Here is a 13,205-nt window from a genome sequence, read left to right as displayed (position 1 = left end):
AAAAATATTATATGGAATTGAACGAAAATGAAAATTTGCTTGATAATTCAACTACGCTTGTTGGAGAACAATAAAAACACTACACTCAACAAGCCACCAATAAACCTCAACTGCCTAACCTATAACCAAAGTCTCCTTTTAATTTGTTTTTAAAAAAAAGCGCTTGACAAACTTGCCCCGCATGCCGAAGTTGCCCCAGTCTCCCCTATATTATTTTAGTTCGTATAGTTTAACATGGAAAGAGGAAATCAGTCATTTTTATGTTAGGAAGTTGTTGATTCCGACTGATTGATATTTTGAAAGGAATTATTCATCCGTTGTACATTTGTTTTTTATATTAATTATTTTAAAAAAAAACTAAAATAGAATTTCTAATAAAAGTTGGAAAATAAAAAAATTTGGAAGTGTTTTAAAGTCGAATTAATTTAAGTTTAAATTATTCGCTTCAAGAAAGTAATAAAACTAAACGTAAGAAAAAGTAAGGAGATTTCTCAGGACATTTATTATATGAAATCGTGAACGATAAGTTTTGTTCAAAATACATAAAAAATATATTTTGTTATTGTAAAACACTTATCGTATGAGAAAACGAAATTAATGTCTTGATAGTCTGTCAGATACAAAATGTCGGTAAATTAGAAAGACCTTTCAACGTGTCACCGGATAAACCCTTTATTTGATTGTATTGTAAGTACAAATATTCAAGACAGAAGAGGTTTCTAAAGACCAATGAAAAAATTAATTTAAATATATTGTCAATTAAGTCTACTTTTCTCAAATTGTGAAGTTTATAAAATAGGTCTTGTAAAATGTTTAAATTTCCATCCGTGATTTATAATACAGAAAGATTAATAAACATTATTTTATATTTGTTAAACAGAAAGCATCTTCATGCTGGTACGACAAATTGACTAATTATGTCAACATTATTATTACTAAGCCAACACACAGCTCGTCAGGTTATTCGGCAAAGAAAAGAAATTTTTTAAGTGGAGTTTCAAAAGAAGAAGCGTAAAACAGCAATTATCGTAAATATAGTATAATTTATTTCTGAATCGACTTTGATCACTACTACATGCTAAGCTTTTACGAGATTACGAATTCCTTACTTCACGAGAACAGTGTTTACTACACAAACCATTATTAAAGAATTGCAGAAAAGTAATTAAAATTAAGCATCTGTTTTTAACTGAATTCTATTTTGAATGCAGAAATTTAACAAATTCATCAAAGCAGAAGTTTTCTTTAATGTCACGTACATTTTTCTCTGCAGTTTAAAACTGCAAATCTCTTCCAACTTCCATAAAGGACGTAAAAAATATACAGAATATTTTAAATTTTTTTATTATAATGTACAGGTACGTACTAATTATATAAGTTAAGTAAGCTGCATATTTCAAATTTTTTCCTTATACAGTAGAACCTCGATTATCCGGACAAATTGGGGATGAAGGTAGTCCGGATAAAGAAAAATCCGGATAATCGAAACAAATACTTTAATTTGTCTTTTAATGATAATACAACACGTTTTCTTTTCGATGACATATCGGTAATATTAAAAGTAAATACTGTATTTAAATCGTGATCAAATTTTCAAGAAACAAACGTTCGTATTGCATTTCGACTACTACTGACCAACGCTAACATGCTACCTATTGTTTAAAAGGCCCTCTGGTGGCGCAAGAAGACGGATTTTAGTAAAATAAAAAAGCAGTTGAAACTGCATTTTTATGAATAAAAATTTGACAAACTATTTATCGTTTTACGACAGGTAATTGTAAATAAAACAATTTTAATCTGTGTGACTATGTTGCTGTAATCTTATACACCAGTGTGGTAAGTCCTATTAGTAGAAATACACTGTTATGGTGATTGAAAGAATAATTTGTTTAAATTAAGGACATTGATGCATATTAATCGTAAAATGTTTGTTTATTTTGAACAATCCGGATAATCGAAAATCCGGATAATGGAGATCCGGATTATGAAGGTTCTACTGTATTTATTGTGTTTTGCGATACAACCTAAAGTAACCAAAAGAACACGTAGAATAATTGTTTTAAGACAATAATTTCACCATAATGAGAACTCTAGAAATTCTTTTTATAACACTTTATAAATTATAAAGTACTTTGCAGCCGACGAATTTGTTTACACTCCACACGGCATAACCTCGATTCCTTGGCAAATATCTGACAGAACTCATTTTCTGTGAAAAAGTTGCTTTTAAAAATTTTTCATTTAAATTTGAATGAACATAAACACCCGATATTTTGACAGTAGAACTAGAATTTTGGTTCAGGCTTTACTGCCATATTTTGTTATATTAAAAGTCTTTGGATAAGGCGTAAAAAATTTTTTATCGTAAAACGTGTCGTATATCTATATTGATATTCTATTCTATTCTTCTGTGTTCGTATAGCGTAAGGTTTCTCATTTCCCGGTCTTTAACTTGTACCGACATAGATTTAATTATTTTTAAAATATACAAAACATCTTCAAATCAATTAATATAATTATTTTTCATTTTGTAAAGTAATTTAATACGTAAAACAACTTCGAAAATTATATTAATAATGCCGTGTAAGATATATATTAAAAATTACCTTTGAATTACGTAGAAATTTTCACAATAAAAAATAATTATTAATGTTTGCTTGAAACTGCGGCAACAACAACAACAAAACTGCGTTTGAATTGACTTGAAAATTTAAAAACAAATAAAACTTAAATCAAACTTCTAACTTAAAACGTAATTTTCGTTTTCTAAATAAAACTTAATACAAAATATTATTGTGAATCTTTATAATAAGATTTTAAAAAGTAAAGATAATCAATACTCTCATCGATCAATCTGATTCTTATTTTAATAATAAAAAGCCCCGCAACCGAGAATGCCTTTTCCGATTCAATTGATGTTGATGAATAGTCTTTAATGCATTTAAGAAAAGACATACGTTATGTGTTTTTTCACCCGTAGCTTGGAAGATTTTTAGTTTGTTTTCGAGATTGTAGTACTTCTTTTGCTCTCTAGCGGCATCGACCTTACAGCCCTATAATTCGGTAGTTAAAGAACCCATTCGAAGAAACGATGATAAACGTACGAGTCTGACGAGCGGGCCGAAGGTTCTCGTATCTGCTTGGCGACACGTAAGCGCGGAGGAATGACGCCTTTGGGTAAGTCTTTTATAAGAAATTGGGCCCTATTTAGGCGATACAAACGTTAAGAAAACCCGAAAAACTGCAGCCCGTCCAACCATGGCGCAAACGAACTCCCTCTGAACCAACCCTCAAACGAACTCCCAGTGTTTTGGGAACGCAGACGGTTTGCCCTCTATACTATTTGCATTATTAATCGAGACGAAGCGCGCTTGGTGTTAGGTAGAGACGCTTCTGTTCGTGACGTTATCGACTACCAGGTAAAATGAATGGCATCGAAACCCTCTCTACTCTACGTGTTGTTACACTGTGATCGTAACAATAATACCGTCAGTTCTCATTCAGGTAATCAATTAAATAATCGTCTTTTTTTTCTAAATTCACTGATTTATTACGTATTAATAAACATTATTGTACAAAATTCACAATCGAAATTTACTAACAAAGCGCAGCATATCTCAAATGCACAAAATTAATTTCTGTACAAACGAATACAGAACAACAACAATTTGTAGAAAATTATTCATTATACCGGTTAAACATTTCAATTGACAAATTGTCAGTTGAAACGTTGTAGTAAATCACTTGTTCTTCCTTAGGCTCTGCCACTTTCTCGACATTTCTTTTTTTATGACAATAAACAAAGGAAGCAAACATAATCCAACTGAACAACAGTAGAAAAGCAAACACAGCAACTGCGACTTTCCATCCAAAAGCACAACCAACTTCGTCAAAACACACGCCTTTTGTAGGAGAAACATTTACGAACGACATGAACTTATCTTCTGGGATTTGTATGCATTGATTATTAGAAATAAATCTGATGAAAGAGAAAACAGACGAGTTTTTCGTGCATAAAACATCGGAGAAATCTAAAATCTTCCTTTTGTTTCGAAGTAACCAGTCTTTTGTAAATCGCGAATGACAATCACAATTCCAATTGTTTCTCGACAAGTATACCGTGAATTCAGCAGAAACGTCGATCAGATTCATTAATCCGAAAGACAATTCGGTTAAACGGTTTCCGTTCAACCAAAGAAATTTGATGTTTGGCAAAAAAACACAATCCGGAAAATGCAATAGAGAATTGTTGCTCAGATGCAGACGAGTGACTTTGCCCCACGTTCGATAATCCACAGTTGAAAATTCATTTATGTAATTATTACTCAAATCGACGACTGTTGCATTTTCGATTAGAAATTCGGGTATTTTCTTTATTTCCTTTCGATTACAATCGACTCTGAGCTCGTCGTTTTTCGAGAAGCATTCGCAGTTTAGCGGACAATGGCTTCTAATAGAGAAGAATTGCGTAAAATCCAGCAATTTTCTTTCTTCTCCGTGACATTTCATGTCTTTTATATTCGAAAAAATTTGTAACGAAATTTGTAAATTTGATTGAACAGTACTGATAAAATGCAAAAGTTCTCCATCACAAATTATTGGGTTTCCATATAAATGATAATTGGGTTGGTTGAATCCGTATTTCCATTCGTCGATGTAAATTGTTTTTATGTGACAGTAATTTAAAATAACCTTCATTCGATTTGGAGTGTAAATCGGCAATTTGACAGTTTCGAAATGGTTAAATGGAGCATAAACATAAGTCAAATTGTATTTTGTCCAATTTAAATTCGGCCATTCTCTCAAACCCGCTCTACCCAAATAGAGTTCTTCGAATTTATTGTTGAAGTCGAAAAAAATTTTACTGAAATTGTTACTAGAAAGACGGAGAATTCGTAAGTTATTCATTGGAAGAAAGATGTTTTTAGGTAAAAATGTCAAGCGATTATATGATAAATCCAGTTCGTCGAGATTCGACAAACTTTGAAAAGTATATTCTGAAATGTGTTCTAAACCATTTCCGCGTAAATTGATTTTTTTGAGTTTCGAAAGTCCATCGAAAATACCGTTTGGTACTGTCAATAATTTATTCCATTTGTATTGAAAAACTTCCAGATTTTTATTATTTTTTAGAAGATTGGATGGAAGATGTAGAACATTGTTGGAATCGAAAACAACATTTCTTAAGTTCATGGAATGAGAAAATAAATCTTCTTCGATTCGAAGTAAAGGAAAGTAAGAAGCGCGAAATTCTATTAAATTGTCGAGTCCCTTCAAAAATACAGAGCGCAAGCGTGTTACATTGTGTGGTCCCTTCGAAAATAAATATTCAGAATGAGAGGATTTTCCAGAAATAGAAAATATCGTTAAGTTCGAAAGACCTTCCAGCAAGTTTTCAGTATAACTTTTTATTGGGTTTTCTTCCAAATTTAACTGTTTCAATAAATGGAGATGTCGAAAGACTAAAGGATGAACGGATTCAATTAAGTTGTTTCTTAAATCGAGGGATTTCAAATTATAAAGTCCACGAAAGAGTTTTTCAGGTAAACTTTCTATTTTGTTACTTCTCAAACTTAACTGTTCCAATAAAGTGAAATGTCGAAAGACAAAAGGATGAACGGATTCAATTAAGTTGTAACTTAAATCCAGGGTTTTCAAATTATAAAGACCATGAAACAGTTCTTCTGGCAAAGCCTTTAATTTACCAAAGTTTACTTGTAATTCAGAAAGTTTATTCAATGTTCGGAATGGTCTGTGCAGAAACGACGTAAAATTATAATTTGTGATTTTAAAAGAAATCAGAGAAGAATAGCCGTGAAAACTCAAACTGAATATATCGAAAGTTCTTACGCCTTCAATTTCTAAATATTTCAGAGACGACATATTTATAAATGATGCACTTTCGATATTCAACTTTTCATGTTCGAGTTTCAACCATGGACCTTCGAATTTTAACGTGTATTTTATGACGATTTTTTCGATAACATAATTCGAAGCGAATCTTTCGACGGCAAATATCGACCAGTAACAATCGATAAATTCTAAATTGTTAACGTGTTTAACATTTAAACAACGCATCAAACGAAGGTCGATGGTTTCTTCGTCGCTGCATGTGACAGATAACGTATTGTTGAAGATTTCCACAAACGAATGCTTATTGGATATATGACACCTATCAGCATTTGATATACAAGTATTAATTTTCGTATGACTCCAACGAGGTATGATTTCTGTACCGTTTATAATACGGAATCTATTTCCTCTACATTTGTATATTGGCGATTTACACGAAAAGTTTCCCCATTGGTTCCAGAAATCTTGGCAGCAATTTACTAGCGAGAATAGGAATAGAAAAAGCATTACCAACCTCATTTTTCTGATCACGGTCTTGTCGTATCTTCTATTTTAAGTGAGACGAGTGTCGTAGTGCAATACCCCAGCAGTTGATGTTACAACGGTTACGTTTTGTAGACTGACAGCTAAAGGGGATTAATTACGAGAACAATGAGAATGATTCATTATTTCTTGCTCTTATCGAAGATAACGATGACATAATTTTTGATTAATTTCCTCGTTATTCGTCTTGCTCATATAGTAAGTAAAAATTCGGATTATTTCTATTATTATGTAAGTATTCAGTGATATTTATAAAAAAATGTAACTTATTATATTGAAGAGATCTATCACACACACATATTTTAAATATACACTTAGACTACACGTCTGTATGCCCCAATTGTGAATCAAGTTGACTGTTCTTAAATTCTGAAGATTTTGGAATTTATTAATTGTCGAATGTATATTTTAATATGCAACATGAAGTTGGAAGTGCCGTATAAGAGGCACGACTTATTTATTGACTGTTTTTCTAATTTCCTTCGTTAAGACAATTATGACTTTTGGTTTCTAAACTGTTTCTGCTAACTTTTCATTTTATTTCGATTGTATCTTTCCGTTTATGCTTTTATTTTTTTCTTTTTTCATTGTACTTTGTGTTTCAATCATAGTCAGCACTTCTAAAATCTGAAGACATTTTACAAGTCTATCATTTTTAGCAAATATAGAAGTAATGCGTGTTGTTTTCTGTAAAATATTTAGGTTTTATCTATGTGCTAATTTGAGCACTTGCCCTTCGTTTCGAGGACATACGGAAAAGAGGTTTAACATTTTGACACTTAATTAAGTATTTGGATTACACGAAAATTCTATATTGAAGAAATCGGCCGCATATTAGAAAAAAAAGTAAAAGAACATGAAGAAGCGATACACCACAAGTATACTTAATCACCATGGTATAAACATTCAATTATTAATAACTGTCAAGTTAATAGGAATAAAACTAAAATATTAGATATAGAAAAGGATACTTCTAAACGTAAATTTAGAGCACGCAGAAACTTAGAAATATTGTAAAAATAATTGTTAAATATATCACATGGCATGACTAGATTGTATGAAATAATACAGGGTTATTCATTACTTTCAGTTTAATAAATACGAATATAATTTGGTCGACTGTATCGTACGGTTATTGAACTGGTTGTATTACAATGTATTTCGTCTGTGTTAAACGGATAAACTTGTGTGATATTCGTTTTTCAGAATATTCCTTTAAAATCATTTCCGTATTAAGTGCAACAGAAGAGATAGTAATGACATGACTATTAGAACAGTTGCTGTAGTATCGTTAATTGTGGTTATTTTTAACCATTTTCAATTAATATAAGTTATTTTAAAGCGTACTAAGATAGAAAATGGCCATTAAATACGAAGCATTCCGGGATAGGGTCACTTTCATAGGCTGGTATGAATAAAGGGTACATTAATATATAAGACATAAGCTAAAAAATTATAGAAGCTTGTAAATATTACATTTGAACTGAAATAACCGGAATTCTGACACAAAGTGAAAGTTCTTATTTAGTTTATCCGTGCTTTCTGCTTCCTAAACTTTTTATATTTGGAGATTGTTTCGTCTTGTAAATATCTGGGTATTTATTTTACTCCACAGGGTTCATTTTCTTTTCACCTAGACAAATTGTTTTTGAAATATAAACTTCAGCTTTCTAATTTAATAAAGCATATGGTAAGAATGAAACAGTCTTTCATTAAGTCGTATTATTGATTGTTTTGATTCCTTGATACAATCAAGTATAGGCTATATGTTCCCTATTTGGGGATCGTCTTTCGTTGATAAATTGGGGAAGACGCAATTGAGATTTGTTATATCGATATTTCATATTAATCGTTCGGTGCCTGAACCTGTCTTAAGATTTGAACTGTGTCGTCCACCAATGGCTATACGTTTAACAATGATCATTTTTAGATACTGAAGTAAAGTTTTGGAGTTACCAGACTATGATTCTAGAAAGTTGATTTATGACAAGTTGAAATTAGTAGATGGAAATTCTTCGTTTAAAACTTGGACTTCCTCAGTTGAAAGTTTATTGTCTGATTTAGGTTACTCTACTGATTATTATGCTAACATTTCTGATAAAAACTTTTTCTGGCTGAAATGTCTCAGTCATTAAGGGATAAATATTGGGCCCAAGACATTCATTATATTGAGCAAAAGTGTAGGTTTCTTGAGACTTCCTTTGTATCTCCATGGACACCTCAATATTATTTATTATCAAATTTAAAATATAATATTAAATCTTTAATAATTCTGTTACGTCTCAACGACTATACTATTGTATTAAATAGGCGCAGAATAAATATACCTGCCCATTCTAATTTTCCATTATGTAATAGACTTTGTGAAAGTATTAAAAACCATTTATTTGTATTTTGCGAAATTACCGAGCATTTAAGGAATACTTTATTGACAACCGATTTTTGCTTATATGACGACAATTTATGTTCTGATATGTTATTTAAAGTTTATAAATTATTCTGTTATTTATTAAATATGCTAACATAACATTATTAATTAAGCTTTATTGTTATTAACATTTATTGTTTGTGTTGTTGTTCTTTTTTGAAACTATGTATAACAATCTTTGTATTATCAACGCTACACGATTTTGTAACCCCTTTGAAAAGGCAAAAGCCATAGCAAATTAATGTTGATTGATTGATTGATTGATATTTGTTCTTGACGTGCAAGTATCTAACACCGATCTGGAGATTAAGGATGAACGACGGACAAACAACAGACGAATGTGGTATTTATAGGTCTACAATTTTTGTAATTGCAGCGCAATGATTCAGAGGAAAAAGGGCACAATAAAAATGAAGACGTAAACGCGACACAAAGTAAACAATGTTGTGACAAATATCCAATAAACGACACATATCTTTTTACTTTCCCGCTGTTATATACATGTATAACAGAGGGAAAATGTGGAAATTAATCAAAAACTGATCTCAAAATTTTTACATTTCTGCACTTCGGACAGGTTCAAATGCAAAAAAAGAAAAAAAATTCGTGAATAATTTCTTTATGTATGGATGTTAGTGTGTGGGGTGCACTATTTTGTTTACCATTTTCGAAGCTTAATTACTCCCGTGCTTTTTGTCGACATTTTCTAAAATTTTGCAGGGAAGTTCGCTTATTAGGTAGATTGATAAAATTAAAGTTTGATGATTTGTCTTTCCACCTGTCTATAATTAATGGGAACGTATATAACTCCACTAGGATCGAAGTTTATGACGATTTTACTGGTTATTAGCTTTCATAATTTTTAATGCGATCCATCCCTACACTCAAAATTAATCTTTCTGCTATTTTATAATAATTAAAAGTTTTCCACAATCGACATGCCAAAGTTTTATGCATTAGTATATCCACACAATGTGAACCAGCCAAACATAGACCGGAAGCGATTCTAGGCGTTTTCACATGATACAGCATGACGCGTTATTCCTACGTCATATCAGTCGGAACTGTAACGTCACGACAGATCACTAGATCTTTTTAAGCTACAATCTGTGACATCACAACCAATTACTTGACTCTCGAAAACAATGCTAAATAAATACAAGTCGAGATCATATATTCTACTGAATTCTACTGTAATGTGAATTCTACTATAGTATTTTAGATGCAGTGTTTTTGAGTTTTGTGCGAAATCGAACATGTGTTTTTACTCATCTAAAAGTTCTCTAATTAGCTTCGAAATAGTGGAACCTAATTTTTTTACCCGGCGAAAACGGATGAGATCGACTATAACGTAATAATCTTAATCTTTGCTATCGTTACTTTTTTCGAGCAAGGCAGGGCTCATCTAATAGTATAAAATAAATAAAATACTTTAAACAATAACTAAAAAATTAAATTATTTCAGTTTTTATACNTTTTTCAGAAGAAAACGCCCTTGTAACAGGCGAAAGCCTTTTACGACAAATAAAGATTATTATTATTATTCAACGTCTCACTCGTGTATTTTATGACGATTTTCTCGATGGCGTAACCCGAAACGAATTTTTCGACGGCAAATTTTGCCAAGTAACAATTAATAAATTCTAAATTTTTAACGTGTTTAACATTTAAACAACGCATTAAACGAAAATCGGTGGTTTCTTTGATAGCGAGTTGACGAGTTGTCGAGCATTTCCACTAACGAATGTTTATTGGATAAATGACACCTGTCGGCAGTCGATATACATGAATTGTTTATTCTTAGTATCTAATGAGGTATAATCTTTGTACCGTTTATAATGCGAAATTCTTCTATACTTTTACATTTGTATATGGACATTTTACAAGAGAAGTTTCTCTATTGGTTCCAGAAGTGTTGGCAGCAATTCACTAGCGAGAATAGAAATTGAAAAAGGATTACCAACCTCATTTTTTCTGCTGAGAGTCTTGTCATTTCTTCTATTTTAAGTGAGACGTGGGTCTTAGTGCAATAACCAGCATTTATTGTTACAATCGTTACTTGTTGTCGACTGACAGTTAAAAGCGGATTAATTACGAGAATAATGAGAATGATTCATTATTTCTTCTTCTTATCGAAGATAACTTTTACATAATTTAAAAAAGTCATTACTTTCGTTTTTGTTTTTGTTTTCTTTTTTATTATCGTTTATTATTATTTCTATTATAATTTTATAATAGTTAAAAATATAAAAAGTTTTTTAAATAAAATATGATAATGAATGGTGCCATCAAATGGATGTTACTTAAGATGAAATGTTACACAGAAAAAATGAAAGTTCGCCGCAATCGACATACCAAAGTATTACGCATTAATAGTATTTACGCGGTGTGGACCGATCAAACATAAACCCGAAGCGATTGTAGGCGTTATCACGTGATACAGCATGACGCCTTATTCCAACGTCATGTCTTTTTTCATATCAGGTGGTACTGTAACGTCACCACATATCACGAGACCTTTTTAAGTTAGAATCTATGACGTTCAAACTAATCACGCGGTTCTCAAAAACGATGCTAAATAGATGAAAGTCGAAAAAAGATATGATATGGGAAGCTGGGAGGCAGGAGGCTCCGACTAACTATATACGAACTTCCGATCTAGACCGAAAGTCAGTGATTTTAATTCAATGTATTATCTCGAAAGGAATTAGATAGACGACCGACACGGCTGTGTTGCAACAGGAAAAATGTAGTCCGTGCATATTTTTTTAAAATTAAGTACTTTTCAAACTTTAAGAGTAACTTATATAATTACGTCAAATACATAATGAATTCTTATTTAACTTCCTTTGTTATAATTAATATTCGCAGAAAACATTAAATGAATTTCACATCCTGACGAACATTCCTTGTCATATTAATCACCAAAATGATTTACGATAATTAAAGTTGTCTTTTTATAATTTTAAGAAAAAAAAAAACTTATTTGAAAATACGTTCTAATTATAAATATCAGAAAGTTTCTACCCCGACTGGAGAAAGAGCAGTTGCTAAATTTACTAATTACGAGAAACAATTATATCACCCGATAGTAATTTATTCTGATTTTGAATCGATTCTAGAAGAAGTTGGTGTAAATGCTGTAGATCTAAATTCTAGTTTCACTAAAACTATTCAGATTGATAAACCTATATGTTATTCTATCGTTATTATAGAAAATGATGATGATTTATTGTATTCCAATTTTTATTGTGGTAAAGATGCTGTTAAGCATTTTTTATTTGATATCCAGAATCAATTAAATATTTTATTAGATGAAATGAATGTAGATACTATTCCCGATAATTACGAACATCAGTGTCATATATGTGAGGAGGGGTTTAATTATGATGATATCAGAGTAAGAGATCACGATCACTTAACAGGTGATTTTCGCGGAATAGCTCATAACCATTGTAATTTAAATTATAGATTCAAAAAATTTATTCCTATTATACTACATAATTTTACAGGTTATGACTCCCATCTGATTTTCAAAAATATTCCTCCTAAACTATTTTTGAGAATTCAGATTATCCCAGTAAATTCAGAAAAATTTACTACGTTTACTTCAGATCATTTCAAATTTATAGATAGTTATCAATTTTTAAATTCCTCGCTAACTACTTTAACAGAAAATTTAAAAAATTCAAATTATAATTTTCCTATAATAACGAAAATAAAAATTTATTAAAAAGAAAAGGAATTTTCCCATATTCTTATTTTAAAAATGAGGATATTTTATACGAGAAATGTTTACCCCCAAAAAAATATTTTTATAACGAATTATCTGGAGAAAATATTAGCGATGATGATTATGATCATGCAAAATTAGTTTGGAAAAAATTTCGTTGTAAAAATTTTAAAGATTATTTAAAATTATATCAATATGTTGACACTTTATTACTAGCTGATATATTCCAAAATTTTAGAAAATTAAGTTTAAAATATTATAATTTAGATCCAGTATATTTCATAACAGCTCCGGAATTAACATGGAATTGTGGATTAAAAATGACAAAAATTCAACTCGAATTATTTAAAGATATTAATATGTATTTATTCATTGAACAAGCAATTCGCGGCGGAATTAGCCTAACTTCGAAAAGATTCGCGAGGGCCAACAATCCTCTAATTCCAGAAACCTATGATAAAAATCAACGACATAACTATATTATTTCGATAGATGCTAATAATCTCTACGGATTTGTGATGAGTTCTTATTTACCTGTAAATAATTTCAGATGGTTATCTGAGGATGAGATAAATGCTTTAGACATTTGTAATATTCCTGATAGGAATAATATAGGCTATATTTTAGAGGTTGATTTAAATTATCCAC

The 13,205-nt window shown here is 30.7% G+C and overlaps 2 protein-coding genes across 2 annotated transcripts in view; one reads left to right on the top strand and one right to left on the bottom strand.

Annotated features, from left to right (window-relative positions):
* Positions 1-3,678: 3,678 nt before the first annotated feature.
* On the bottom strand, positions 3,679-6,078 carry LOC111614203 (protein toll-like). The gene has a single exon (XM_023355585.1). The coding sequence runs from the start codon at positions 6,076-6,078 to the stop codon at positions 3,679-3,681; it is 2,400 nt and encodes a 799-aa protein (XP_023211353.1).
* Positions 6,079-9,136: 3,058 nt separating this feature from the next.
* LOC111614202 overlaps positions 9,137-13,205 on the top strand; it is a 7,715-nt gene continuing 3,646 nt past the window's right edge. Inside the window, exons 1-4 of the mRNA XM_023355584.1 lie at positions 9,137-9,167; positions 11,947-12,078; positions 12,139-12,279; positions 12,337-12,404. Of these exons, the coding sequence (XP_023211352.1) occupies positions 9,137-9,167; positions 11,947-12,078; positions 12,139-12,279; positions 12,337-12,404 (372 nt within the window). The remainder of the gene's footprint in view (positions 9,168-11,946; positions 12,079-12,138; positions 12,280-12,336; positions 12,405-13,205) is intronic.

Source organism: Centruroides sculpturatus, unplaced genomic scaffold (assembly GCF_000671375.1).
Source record: "Centruroides sculpturatus isolate CEXI.00-Female unplaced genomic scaffold, Cexi_2.0 scaffold1849, whole genome shotgun sequence".
NCBI lineage: Eukaryota > Metazoa > Arthropoda > Arachnida > Scorpiones > Buthidae > Centruroides > Centruroides sculpturatus.
Note: the sequence above shows the minus strand (reverse complement) of the source record. Positions and strands in the feature narration are given on the sequence as shown.